This window comes from Balaenoptera ricei, chromosome 12 (assembly GCF_028023285.1).
Source record: "Balaenoptera ricei isolate mBalRic1 chromosome 12, mBalRic1.hap2, whole genome shotgun sequence".
In the NCBI taxonomy this organism is placed as follows: Eukaryota; Metazoa; Chordata; class Mammalia; order Artiodactyla; family Balaenopteridae; genus Balaenoptera; species Balaenoptera ricei.
In genome coordinates this window covers 52,568,240-52,583,160 of record NC_082650.1, presented here as the reverse complement: position 1 = coordinate 52,583,160, position 14,921 = coordinate 52,568,240, and the positions used below count along the sequence as shown (strand labels likewise).

At 39.0% G+C, this 14,921-nt stretch overlaps 1 protein-coding gene across 3 annotated transcripts in view; it reads left to right on the top strand.

Moving 5' to 3' along the window:
• The window catches only part of SOBP (sine oculis binding protein homolog), a 156,717-nt gene that overhangs the window by 89,468 nt on the left and 52,328 nt on the right, over positions 1 to 14,921 (top strand). Inside the window, exons 5-6 of one of the 3 annotated variants that reach the window (XM_059941475.1) lie at positions 903 to 998; positions 8,928 to 9,068. The exons of 1 other annotated variant lie outside the window; for it this stretch is intronic. In XM_059941475.1, the coding sequence (XP_059797458.1) occupies positions 903 to 998; positions 8,928 to 9,068 (237 nt within the window). The remainder of the gene's footprint in view (positions 1 to 902; positions 999 to 8,927; positions 9,069 to 14,921) is intronic. One more of the 3 variants, XM_059941476.1, reaches the window with a different exon arrangement.

The window sequence follows — 14,921 nt, the reverse complement described above, 5'->3', positions numbered from 1 at the left end:
ATTATATGCAAGCCATATGTGAGGGAGACAGCTCAGCTGTGAATTTCAGGAGGCCAGGAAAGAGAGAGCAGTTAGGGCTGAGATAAGAGGAGTGCAGAGCAGAGTGCAAGTGTCACCCAAATGAATGGTTTAATGAGTGTGCTGCAGACACGCCTCCTTTCACCTACCTCTTTCTTCTCTCCAACTCCAAACCAGAAACCAATGGAGATTAGAAAGGGAAGACTGTATGCAAGGGGTATTGCTAATGGGTTCTGTTAATGTCTCCATTTAAACTTCAGCTTTCTTAATTAACAGTGTAGATGAAAATAACCAGTAACTTTTAATGCAGCTTCTTAATTAAATCTTTTTTTTTTTTTTTTTTACTGCATTTGATTGAAGAATCATTGTTCTTACTAGATCATTGCTCCTTTTAGATCTTTATTTAAAAATTGAGGGGAATCAGTTTATCTCTAATAGTATTACAATGCAAAATATAACTATGCAAATTGCTTTTCTTATGGCCTTGCTATTAGAATTTTTTAAAAGTGCATTATCTAGAGATTGCTTAAGCATGCCAAAAAGTTTAAACACGTATGTATGTCATATAATCCTAAATGTGCAACAAAAGTCACTGGAAGTCTGAAGTGGTGGTAATTTTCAACAAAATTATTTGCTTTTGGTTTGTTTCGTATCATTTTAAATATTACACCACAATGAATTTGCATGTTCAAACTGAACTATGTAAAGAAAAATAAATCCCAAATTTTGATATCTAAAAGGCGTACTGCGTATTTAAACAAATTTCTTATTAATGTTGTGATTTCTGGATTCCCGTTTGTTTAATGATCTGAGCTGTTATGCTTTTAGCTTTTTTTCTTCCATTATTTGTAAGTCCCTAAATAGGCCATTATATTTCCCTTCAGGCTAGAGATGAAGATGGACATGCTGAAAATTTTCCCCAGCAGCACTATGCTAAGGAAACTCCAAGGCTTGCCTTCAAGAATAACTGCGAACTACTTGTAAGAATAACATACTTACAACAAGTCTAGAATGTTACTTTAGCACAGTGAAAACAGTTTTTGAAAGGGTTTGTTCATTATTACATAATTTTTGAAGTATTATAGTTTTTCTGTATAGAGTTCTAAATGCTAATTCTGATATCACTGAATATTAATTATAAGATCTCAAATTGTTTGCAAATCTTTTGTATCTGATTATAGAGCTTGGATGGCCCTGCTTTATTAGCTTGTTCTGTATAGTAGTTGATAAACAGCCATTTGGAGAATGGCTAGTAAAGTTAAAAATGTAGAAAAAGACAGTTGATGTACGTAGCTTGGAAAGAAAAAAAAAAAATCCCATCCCCATCCCTCCTCCTACTTCCTAATTGTACACTATTTTAGGAGACAACATGGTAATATTTTGTTCTGCTAGGAAAGATAGCAGAGTTGACACGCAGTACTCCCTTTAGAATTCAAGTATTCCTACACTCTCTTGCCAAACTCAATCAGGCGCTTTCTCTCTCCTATGTAGAAGTCAAAGCAGCGACAGGATGCGGGGATGTTTCCAAGTCGTGAGAGAGAGGATCTCAGCTGTGACAGGGACTCTGTTCCAATGCAGGGTTAATTTGCTGTTCATTTTAGCATTTATAGCGAGACAAGATGAAAAGCGAGCAGGAATGCCTATTATATTTCTATTAAATGAATCTGTTGGGACCTAATGTTCTTGATTAGCTTTTGAAAACTAGTGCTCTGCAATGCATTTTCTGTTTACCTAAAGTAAACAGAGAATGAATTGTCATTTATTTAGAGATTCAAACACTGCTTTTGAAAATGAAGTTTTATGAGGGATCTAGCTATGTTGTCCCTAAATGTTCTTTTCTTTTCAATTGCATTAAAGCAAAACATTTGCTCCAACTAAATGAAAACACTGAAAGAGAATGAGGATGCTCACTTGTTACATTTTGAGGTAGTCTCTTTTCTGTTTAGTTTTTTGGCCTAACAGAGCACAGCCCTGCCAGGTCTCTGCATTAGGAAATCCCACATGTAACAGTCTTTGGACTTAGCTCTGATACCAACTGTTCATTAAAAACAAAGTGTCCAAAGAGCAGGAGAAGAGAGAAAAATACAGTTCTTTCTCATTCTAGCCACAGGAGCTGGATGTTGACAGTAAGAAACTCCTTCCCACTCCACAGTTTGCGTGGTTACAATAGCATCACTTATTCTGTGTGTCGTCCCTTGACCAACCAATCCACAGGCATATTTGTTGCTTATAAATGCAGTTTTTTTCCCCTGACATTTTTACTCACCTTATATTTTATCTTAGGGCCCTTAAACGTCCAGGCTTGCTAGCATTACCTGTTTGGGGGAAACCCTTTTCTTTCATTTTCGTTTTAATGTTTTACTCCGTAACTCTGATTTTCCAGCAGAAGACTATAGGGGCCATTTATACTATGTTTTGGTATCAAAATGCTTTTGAGAGTAGCTTACTTCTTTTTAGAGATACTGGTAAAACTAATATGCCATATTTGATTTTTTTTTCCCTATTTATTGGAAAAATGAATGTGCTTGAGTTCTGGTTGTGGTCAGTTTATACTGGAGAAAGTAAAACATATATGTGAACATCTTTTCCAGCTATCTTTAGAGAAAATATATGTTTAGTCATTGCTGTGCTTAAACACGATATTGTGTTGGCAGTAGTTTTGAGAGATTGGTACAATCTTTGTCCTCTTAGTCGCTGTTAGAAATGCTTTATTTTGGTCAGCACACTTTCTTGTGATAAAAGAAAAAAAAAGGAATAGAGAGAAAAAACAAGTAAGCTTATTTCTCCAAGGAGAAATGTAATTTTTTTCAGTTGCAAGAGAAAGGATGGTGTTTGGCTGGTTATGAAGCCCTGAGAAGTTATGCTTCTATATGAAAATGATTTGTTCATTCCTAAGAGAGAAATAGGAAGTCCTTGGAGTTTTCTTAGTGCAGCTTAGGGCAAATTTTAAAAGACTTGGTGAGAGAAGATTGCAAGCCCCACTCCAAAGGGCTTTTCTTAGCTTAAGGGTGTGTCTGCCATCTTGCATGGTTCGCTAGAACAGGGGTGGCTTTAGAAAGTGGGGGAGCTCTTTGGAAGATAGTGATGGCTCTTGGAAGAAAGCCTTGAGGGCACAGGTTACTTCCAGGCTCCCAGGTGATCAGGAACACATGGCTGGAAGGCTAACCCTCTGGGCCACAGGTGCTGACAGAAAGTGCCCTGGCCAGGTAGATGGGACATGGCCTCTGACTTTATAACTATTGATTGTCTCTGCTTCTTGGAAGAGGAGGAATATTAAGTAACCTAAACAAAAGCAAAGTAGAATCGATGCCTAGAATACACAAGTGTGTGTAATCAGAAGGCACTGACAAAGAAAGCATTGGCTGATAGAAAAATCTGCTATGTGACTGTCGATTTCCTGTAGGTATTGATTTGCCCATTTAAATCTCAAACTGTGATATGTGCCTTCACACTTAATGTACAACACAGATGACTAGATATTTAGCTTGGTGGCCAAGATTCTTTGGTTGGTGACTGTGTGGCAGTTTCCTTATGCTTTTTATTAATTTTGAAAATGCAAGGCTGTCAAGATGAGTGACATTAGATAAAACTTGAGTATTATTTGATATATCACAATTCAGTGTGGCCCCATCTACCTCTTCATAGATAGATGTAGGTATACACACACACACACACACACACACACACACACACACACACACACATGCCTCAGGGTCTTTTGCTGGCCTCAGTTTATGATCAAAGCAAATAACTTTCAGTAAAAGAAAATGTGGGAAATTCACATCACTTTAACAATACAGCAACATGGCTTATGAGAGCCCAGAAGAGGGAACACTTAGAGCCAGCCTCAATGACTAGCCCTTGTCCCAAATTCCAACTCTGTTGCTAGTCCCTTTACCATTATTGCCTCATTCTTTTGGGACTAGAAGGCCTTCTCATTTCCCCTATTAAAATGCTCGTATTGATGGTGGGAATTGCATTAAGAGCCAGAGTGGGAGGAGGACCTAAATCACACCTCTCTTAAGCTAGTACTTGCTCAGTTCTTGAAAGCCACCTGGGGTAACACCTAGCAGAAGTATAGCATACGCTGAGTCCTTGGAGGGAGAAGACTACTAGCTAGAAAAAAAGGAACGTTGAAAGAGTTTGGGGAAGGAATTGAAGACAATTGGGCCTACTCCCCAAGTGTTCTTAGGGGGCAGAGAGCATCAGTCCAGAGAGTGTCACTGTATTCAGGAAGAAGGTCAAAATATGGTCAAAGATTAGCAGCAATCAGTGTGGTATAATTTGGTTGGAAAGAAACCAGGTTTAGGAAGTCTGAAAGGGGAAATAAGAGAAAGGAAACTCAAGAGGAGAACAGCCTGTCTTCCTCAGTTCCAGATTCCCGGGTCATCACCTAGACAAAGTTTGACTCCTTTTGGCTTTTCCCTACTCTGTTGAGGGTGGGAGTTTTGCAGAGGAAGGGGGAGGGGGCCCTTAGTTGGGAAGCTAAATAAAAATAGTATTGGGGAATAATTCTTTCCTCTTTCTGAAAGAAGAATTCATTCTTTACAATGCCAATGTAGGGAGAAGATGAAAACTATTTTAGTTTTGTGGCCTTGTGAATAGAGCTGGTGGAGAGGAGAGTGGCCTAGGCAGTTCTGTGGGCTGATTTGTCCATCTTATTTCCTTGTGGAGGCAGCGAGGTGGATTATAAGAGTTGGATATCACCCTTAGGCAGAACTGCTCTGTATTAATGCATTGTTCAATTAACAAGATATTATTGATCATCTTCTATGTACAAGGCATTTTACTAGACAGTGCTTTTGGGGTTCACAAATAGAAAAAGACACAGTCCGTCCCTTCCCTGAAGGAGCTTACAATTCAGTAGGAAGAATAGGCATATGCAGTATTGTTAACCATCAGGAATGTGGGCCCTCCGGTCTTCCCGAAAGTTAGAATTTTGTCTCAACTAGACTTTATACCATATCACTCTGGTGGTAGCTAAGGATCATAGGCACAAAGGCTTAATATTTATGGTGATACATCTGGCATCATATCACATTGGACCCCCGTTTCGCCTCTTGAACCTCTTTGCATTTCAGATCTTCATCGGTAAAATGTGATAATAAAAGGGTAATAGCCTCAAAGGATATTGTAAGGATCGAAAGTGATGACATATCGAAAGTGCCTGGTACATACAACATTCAGTATATATTCATTGCTATTATCATGATGCTTCTTTTTTTCATGATTATTATCATTACACAGTGAGCTGTGGTCCTAGAGAGCACCAAGAAAGTTCTGGAGTACAAAGGAGGAAGAGATTATTTCCATATGCCATAATTAAAGACTTAACAAAGGAGGATACCTTTGATCTAGGCCTTCCATGGGTTGGATTTTCCATAGTCGGAGCTGGGGTATAAGGGAAGGGGTCATTCCAAGCAGAGGAAAATAGCATGGGCAAAGGCAAGGAGGTGGGAAAGTACAGCCCAGGTGACTCACACCTCAGTTGACAACTAAGTTGGCTGGAGTATAGGGTACCTGAAGGATACAGGGTGAGCTGGCAGGCCGGCCCATTTGCAGAGGTCTAAATAACTGACACCATCCTTTCAAGTCTAGACTTCAGTAGTTCTGCTTCATGGAAATTCCTAGTACTTCTGTGGATTAAAAAAAAATTATTATGGAAAATTCCTAACACATACAAAAGTAGAGAGTCATATAATGAACCTCCATGTACTAACAATTATCGACTATTAATCTTGCTTCACCTACCCCTTTACCCATCCCACCCTTTTATTCTGCTGAAGTATTGTGAAGCATATATGTTTTTTTGTTTGTTTTGTTTTTTTGTAAAGACTAGCACACCACTTTTCTGGCTATGAAGAATCCATTGAGACTGAGTAAACTGGGAATTAGAGCTTTGTGACTATGTATACATAAAACCAATGAATCTTGGTTATGCAGTATGCTCTTCCCTCCCTGCTCAGCACAGCCTTGTAAGGCTTGGATGATCAGATGGAGTTTTAAAAACCCTTAACGTGAAAGACTTGCCACAATGCTAGTGATGACTTGAGTCTTCTTTGTTTTTCTATATTTTAATTTTTCTTTCTTTTTTTTATTGATGTATAGTTGATTTACAATGTTTTGTTAGTTTCTGCTGTACAGCAAAGTGATTCAGTTATACATATGTGTACATTTTTAAAATATTCTTTTCCATTATGGTTTATCACAGGATATTGAGCATAGTTCCCTATGCTATACAGTAGGACCTTGCTGTTTATGCATCCTATATAGAATAGTTTACATAGGCCCCTAGTTTTAAATGTATTTATTTAAAAATAAGATCAGCTCTCTTTGCAACCCAGCCCATCTCACCAGTACATGTTGGCCTCATCACGGCAATGAGGGGGAAATCTGGATTGCTGTCAGATATTAGCTATTACTAGGCCTTTCTGGCTAGATCATGAAATCTTAATGAGAACCCCCAAAAGGTGATAAAAACAGCCACATTTCACTTGAAACTTGATAGGCTTTTCAAAATAGGTATAATTGACTGAAGACCTCCCTTAACACTGCTAGTCATGCAGAAAGCCAGATACATGCCCCAGCTCAACTTGAATTGACACACTGTTTCTTTGCTGTTACAACTGAGCAGCCCAGGCACTGAGAATTAAAATTCATGGTGACACACTTGGACTTCCATCACATCAAATAAAATATCATATGATGTATGTGTATGTAGTATGCTGTGTACCGGTTTCCTGAAATAGTAATTGTAAAAGCCCCAAAGGTGTAAAATGACCCAGAAATCCCCAGGGATGGGTTGTTGTCTAGAGAGAGTTGGCCTATCCAACCATTTTTTTCTATCCACCCTCCGGATCCCTTTACTCTGGAGCTATTCCTGTGTTCCCACAGTTCTCTGAACTATTTTTTTTAAAGAAAAATTGACCGTTTTAGAAAGAAGAGGACCAATCTTAGACTGAACAAGGGTCAGTTCCAATAGAGGTGGCACCATTATGCTCTCCATCTAGACCATCTGGACTTTAACACAGGCAGAGGAGTGGATTCCACTTGAGTTGTCCTATTTCACCTGCACATTCCTCTGTTTCCATCTGTGCTGTTGTTTCCCCTGGCTCTCCAGCTGGCTCTGCTGCTTCTCTCTTTCTCTTTGTAGCCCCTTGGCTCTCATTGCTGCCATGGTCTTGTGATTTAGAGCCTTTTTCTTCTCCTGTACAAAGACCCTCTCCCACAAAGACCATCTCCCCTCACGTACCACCCGTGGAAACCCTATTTTAACTGTCCCTTTTAGTTTCTTTCTTTGGGGGAGAAGCTGTCTGCAGGAGGGCTGGAGTTCCCCTGCTTCTGCTCTGGTGTAGGTACTCTGCTTGGGATTAGATTTGATTGGAGACCCTTGGTCCCCTGCAAGCTCCCTTTTCCAAGGCATGGAGATCTTCGCCTTTCCCATTCCAGGGCCATTGTGCAAAAAGGTCAGAGGCATATGGTTTGGTGTTCATGCTGGCTTACATGAGCAGTCCATCACACAGTACATCACAGTGGTTCTTGGAGCCAGAGAGAGGTATCGAGGACCATGTGTTCTCCAGGGGAGGCACTGTGGTATGGTGGGTAAGAGTGGGTGTCCCAGGCCCAGCTCTGCAGACACGCCAGCTGTGCAAGCTGGGCAACTTTCCTACCTGCCCTGAGCCTCAGTGCCTTTATCAATACAATGAAGATAAATATAGTAGCGGCCTCGTAGGGTTGTTTTCAGGAGTAAATGAGATCATGTATACGAAGCACTTAGTGTGCCTAACACATACTAAGAAAAAGTTCAATAAGCAGTAGTCTTATTACTAATAAAATGGATCTAGGAGGTGACATTAGTTTAAACAAAATCTTCAGGCAAATGCTGGAAGTACCTGCCTTTACTCTCTAACAAGAGTCTCTTTCCAGTGGGGTCGGATAGAAGCCCATAGGTAATATTTTAATTTAGGACAAAACTTCAGAGAAACCCTTGAACATCCACTCACTTGCCTATTTATGCCGAGGGCACTAGAGATGCCTGTTGGCTGCATAGCAAATGTTGCTGATTTGTGAGGTACTAAAATGTTGGAGGACTTTTTCAAAGAAGAATTTAAAACTTCCAAAAAATAGTACCGTGTTGGGGTGAAGAGCTTGGGCTCTTGAACCAGACTATTTGGTTCAGATTCAGGAGGCTCCACCACTCCACCCACTGGCTGTGTGACCTTGGGCAAGTCACTGAATATCTCTGTGTCCATGTCCTTGTCTGTAAAATAAGGACAACAATCCTATGTATCCTGTAGGGTTGGTGTGAGGTCTGAATGAATGAATACCCCTATGATGCTTAGAACGGTATTCGGCAAATGGTTGGCATTCAATTGAGGTTGTTGTAATTATGATTATGATTATTTCTTTCAAGGTTGCATACTTACTAGCACATCATAGAATACCATTGACCAAATTTTCTAGCAACAGATTATCTGAAAGTCTTGAGTATTTATATTTGCATGCAAAAGCCACAGTAATTCCTTGTGAACAATAAGAGGGATGAGGTGCATTATGCAGACAATTCTCATAGCTAAGCTTTTTAAAAAAATATATAACTGTCCAGGAAGATTCTACGTGATCCAAGACCGCTTCATCTTTCTCTCCCCTTTAATACTAAAATTGTTCATCTTAGAAATATACAACTAAGGAAATAAATGCAAAGCAAAGGAAAAATATAATTTACACATGTAAATGTCTGCAGTAGCAAATGGATGTGCCTCTGATAAGCCTGTTAAGGGAAGGAGACAAGAAACCATCCTTTGTGGGGCGCCTCCAACGTGCCATTGTGCTTGGTCTTTACAGACCCTTTTTTAGACCCTGTACGCTCTATACCTTTGCTAGTAGATATTGTTATTATTGTTTTACAGATGGGGAAATTAAAATTCGGGGATGTTACGTTCCTTGCCCTGGGAGAGAGGAAGGGATCTAGTGAGCAGGCGCAGAGCCTAGATTTGACCCACATCTCTCTGACCTGTGCTCAGGCCAAGACACACTGCCACCTTCTCAAGGTAGGGACCGGGTCTGATACATTCTTCCATCCCAGGGCGAGAGAAGGGGTTCAATCTATGTTGGTGACATGAAGGAATTAAGCAATTAATCCAGAATCGCTCTTTGTAGCTTCTTTATGGTAACAATTCTTTGGTAGAATTCTGAAGCCAGAAAGAACATCTGTGGGAATGCTAGGAAGGGGAGTTTATTCAGAAAGGCATGTCAGCGTTTGAGAATTTCCAATGAATACTAAATTGTAGGGAAAGGAACCAAAGTATATATATTTTTAAATTTGGTACTCTATAGAAAATATAATTTTCAATGTGTTATAAGCGTTTGAGTGGGTTTTTAAAAATCTGACAGTAATAGATGATATATGATAAATGTTAAATCTTCTTTTGAAGATTTTGATTCTTTTTACAATCAGTAAGGCCGTTTCAAAAAAGGTTTGGCCTCTTTTGATTTGGTGGGATTGTATTCCTCGGGGTGAACTGATCTATTGCCTTCAAAACTTCCGGCCATCAGGTAGCATACTGGAGTTAGGGGTCAGTGACATTTTCCCTCATTGTTTTAATTGCTAGAACTGAACAATTACCTAAAGTACCAAAGAGAATTCACCTTTGATGGCTTGATAGAAACTCTATATCATATATCAAGCAAAGCCAGAAAACCAGATAGGATATCAATTATCAATATAAAAGTGCCTAAGAAACCAGCCAGAACTAGTATTGATCATATTTAGTCATATGCTTGGTTTATGGCTAGAAGAACAAGCTAATGAAAGTCTCTTGGGAGAAAAAGGGAAAGGGAATAAAAAATATTTGGACTTGAGAAGAATGACATATATGAGTAATAAAGGAGGCAAGAGATCGGAGATGGGGATGTGGGGGTGATGGGGGACCGGTGAAAGGAAATTTCAAAAGAAGAAGAAAGATAGATGGCCATGATTAAATGGCAAATAAGCAGGTTCAGGCAAATAAGGTCTTTAATGTGTTTTCTCATTGAATTTGGCTTAAGCGTCTTTTGTAATCATGTTTTTTGTACACTTCCTACTCTTGTGGTTTGAGGCATCGGACTCTCCATGAGGGCTGTCTTCCCAGCTTCTCCTGCCTGGCCACGTACAACCAGAAGTTGAGATAACCCTCTTTTAATTCCAGATGAGGCTCCCTTAGCTGAGAGCTCTGTGAGGCAAGACCTTTGTCTTTCCTCACTGTACCCCTGAGAACCATGCTTGCCCACCCCGTATTTTATGACTCCAAGCTCTCACTGCCAAGGGCCCAGGTTCAATCCCTTGTCGGGGAACTAAGATCCCGCGTGCTGTGCAGAATGGCCAAAAAAAAAAAGGGGGGGATTGCATGTTACAGTTGATGACTTGTCATTTTTTTAATTGGCAACGTTTTTTCCAGTGGTATAAGATAATAGCATCTTAACGATCAGTGGTGATATAGATTCAATGATCTGTGGAGGTAGGTGCTCAAAAATTATTTGTTGGTTGAACGCATGCAATAACATATCCCCCTGGTTCTAGTTCACGTAAAAACGAAATGCTTAAGGTTGGGTCTGGATTGTGCATTGGCCACGGACAAGGTGGAGTGGAGGGTTGGTCTGTAGTTGTCTTGGCTGAGAATTTTACTGCTGTATCCTTTCCCTTCAGTGGAGCTGATAGATGGCTTTGTTCTTAATTTCAAGTGAAATGTTGAACCAGTTAAGACATACTCCTGATAAGCCAGGTTTAAAATAATAAGCAGTACTTTTGCCTTAATTATCCAGAAGAGTGCTTACTGTTCTACTTTGGATTGCATATCCATCAATATTTCTCTTGAAAATCCATGAAGATACATTGGTGGAGAAGCAATGGTTTCTCTCTCTCTCTCTCTCTCTCTTTCTCAATAGAACGAGCTGTAGATTCCATTAGGATAAAGTATGGGGTTTTAAAATAAATCAGGATAAAGTATGGGTTTTTAAAATAAATCAGGATCTTTTTACCCATCATCATCACCAACACCATCATCTCTTAGAGAGGTTCCCAATCTACAGAAGAGACAAGTACACATAGAAAAGTACATTTCCTACACTTCAAATTTGATAATCCACCTTCAGGATATCAACTAAGTTACACCCTATATTTAACTTTGTGAAATACTCTGCTGTTTTATAGTGTTCAGATCTCAATATAGTTTGGTTTCCTTTGAATGGAAAATTTGAATCTGATTCTGATATTGCAGCAGGATCTGTTATACTCTTCTTTGTGTGAACACAGAAGGGGAAAACCACATAAACATTTTTAAATGTCAAAGCCTGAGATGGGAAGGGAGGTGATATTTAATATTGAGCATATGCTAGAATAAGGCCTTCAAATGAAAAGTATCCTGATTATTAAGATATATGAAATACTTTGGGGTCTCCATTATATAGCCATTTCAAGCAGTGGTGTTTTTAACTTCTAAATTGTCTGATAAATGTGTTAGGACAAAAATGGTGTAAACACAAGTTTTGGCTTAGCGTAATATTTATATATTTGCCAGAGAGCTTGAATTTTGACAATTTGTGACATCATTGTGTATATAAAATACAGTATATGAAGGCAAATTATATATCCCACGCAGAAATGTGGGTACATACATAAAGGAAAATGAAAATAAACTGGAGCATTACAGAAGTGCTTATGAGCCTATGGCATTTAACACATCTCAATCATTTATGCAGTATTTGATATAAACATCAAAAACATAATTTGATGTTTATATATGAACACATAAAAATAAATAACATGGAAAAATAAAGTTGTAGTGAAAGTTTCATTTTCATTTTTCCTTAACACTTTTATTTTTAAACAATGTTATGACTGTCATCAAATCAGCCAAGTTGAGAATTGAGCTGCATCAGTAGAGACAGCCGGTCTTGATAATTCAAACCCAAAAGACCTTTTCTCAAAGGATATATTCTCTGGTGTGTTTGGTCTGGATAGTTTCTTACATCTCTAATTTATTCTTCTGTGTACCTTGCATGAAGACGATATCTATAATTCAATGCAATATCTGTAAAGATTTAAAACCTTTTCTAAAAACCTGAGTATTTAGTGTCATGGACACAACTCAGGGCATAATATGAGAGTAGGTGGTGATGGGGTATGTATGTGACCCAGATTTTGAAGATATTTGTCTTTCAGTCGAGGTGCGTTTATTGAGTACCTACCATCTCCCTAGTGCTGTGCTTAAAAGACGTGTGTTGCAGTGCAAACACAGCATAGAATATGGATCCTTCTCATAAGGAGCTTACATGCAAACTGTGCTGATATGAACAGTGAACTTCCAGTGTATATTAAAGTGCCAGATGTGGTGGTATGCTGATTAGAGAATAGAAATATGTATTAAAGTATTATGTGTACAAAAAGGAAGTAAAGGGTCATTTAATGGGGAAGAGATGGTGGGCTGGAGTCATCAGGAATGGATCCTCAGAGGAGGTGGGGCCTGGGCTGGTCCTTGTAGGAAGGGGAATGGAAGTATATCTCAGAGAAAGAGAAGACTGTTGGTGGAATGATGGGAGGGAGGTGAGCAGGGAGCACGTGGGGGTCATCGAGACACTGCCTGGCATCATTTTGTGAGTAGTGAGAATAGAGTTAACTCGGTACGTTGTGGTCAAATAATAAAAACAGTGAAAGCCAGACAGCTAATTTTACATTTGGTGTTTTAGGCTATGGGATCTGTATTAGGTAACTGCGCCAGGAAGTGCTATTATGAAAGCAGTGCTTTCACGCCTTGGAGGACATGAGCAGCGAGACTTCTAGAAGGTGGTTAGAACAGTCCAGGCACACTGTGATGAGGACAAGTGCTTCTCACAGCTGGAAAGGCAAGAAAGAGACTGCAAATGACTGTCCAAAAATATTGGCCATCAAGTTCTTATGACCATGTTAATATGAGTAACTGGCAAAGATTTCATCTCAAGCCAATTTTCATATAAATTTAGATTTTGGATAAGAGTCGTAATTGAGTAAGTAGGTAGTTGTGTACAATGGGAAAAACTGAGATCAAAGTAGAAGCAAGAAACTGAACTGTGATCCAGAATGATTCAGGGATCATGGTGATTTAAATACAAACTAGGGGGAAAGGGGTCTTAAATTTGGATTAAAGAGGGATAGAATCTCCCTTAACAAGAATGCAATAACCCCTTTGCCCAGAGAACAGCACAGAGGCAGTGCAGCGTATGTGCCCTGGAGTCACACTGACCTGGCTGTGGGGTGACTAGCTTTGTGGCCTTGGGAAGGTCGGTTTCTGCATGTGTAAAACGGGAACGATAGCTGTATACACCATTTAGAGTTGCCATAAAAGCTGAATGAGATAATACATATAAAGTGCTTGGTGTATAATAAGCACTCAATAAAAGGTAACTAATAAAGGGAATAAACCCCCTTTTTTGTATTCAACTTTTAAGAGAAAGAAAGAAATGCCAGTAAATAAAACTCACATGAATATTTAGATTCCTTGTTTTTTAAAAATGAAGACAAAAATCTTATAACACATAGCTTTGGATTGCGTGGATTTAGCTTACTCTTTACACCTTGCACATGTACAAGACTCTAGAAGGAGAACTGGTATTTATCCAGTAACGACCCTAAAGATTTTCAAGATCTTCATCAAAGAAAAAACATCTTATTGAATTTACTGTCTTTACTAAGATAGAGTATTAGACTAATATAAAATGGTTTTGGGGGAAAAAATTCTTACACAGAAAGGGCTTGCTAGTTAAACCTCCAAAGCAAATTTCTTATAATCCCACATTCCCTGATTGTCCTAATTACCTGACTATTTAAAACTTTACTTTTCTTTTGGAAGTAAACACCATCACCCACTTCTTTGGCCATCTTCTTTGTTCATATGCTGATAAGTTAGTTTCAGGATGTATCAGTTAGGCACTTAATTACTGATTTGATAAATCAGTTTTCCTTTGGCCTGATTTAGCTGTCTAGAATGCATGTGGAACTTGTTACAGTCGTAAAAATGAAAAAAAAAAAAGAAGCAAAAATCCAAAATAATGTGAGCAAAATGTCATTAAGTGAACATGATAAAGCTGGAAAGCATCTCTTTTGGTTAGAACTCTTCTTTGAAATTGTTGGGCTGCCTCTATCCTACACAGATTATCAAGGTCATGTTCAAGATTAAAATGAGCTGTGGGACAATAAATTGCCCTTTATAGCAGAAAAACATGCAAACAGAAAATGAGACCTAATGTCTTTCCACATGCCCTGATTTTTTTTTCTTTCTGAGCCTAATACACCTATTTAGTCTAATTTAGTTTTAGCTTTAGTTATGGTTTCTAAAATTACAATGTGTGTGAGGACTGGAATTTTTTTCTTCCAACAGCAATTAGAGTATACGTAATATGCTTTTCTCTCCTCCTTTGGGGAAGGGTAAGAATCACATATCTCCCTACTGTCTCTGTGTCTAGTCAGCCTGCTGTGGGGACGCCTCTCACGGGGCCCAGGGTGGGAACAGTGCCTCTCAAGAACCAGCAGCCCCATAGCCTTGCATCTAGACTGGCTCTCATGTCCTCAAAGTGTTAGCCCCAGCAAACAATGAAAGAACAATAATGTCTTTTTAGATTGTGAAACTAACCATACAGAGTTATTTGTAGATTTGAAAGTACGACTTAAAAAATGTAGTTGAAGCCACTGTTTTTTTTTTTTTAAATGACCACAGTACATGGGTTTACATTTTAAGTTTTCTATCCCAAGAAAGAAATGACAGGACTGTTAAGGATGCTGATGGTTAGAGCAAGAAACCTGGGAATAGACAAAGGTTCTGCAATCAGTTCTCCTTCACTCTCAGCTGCCATCATCACCATCTCTCTGGCTTATCCTGGCCATGCATTAACAT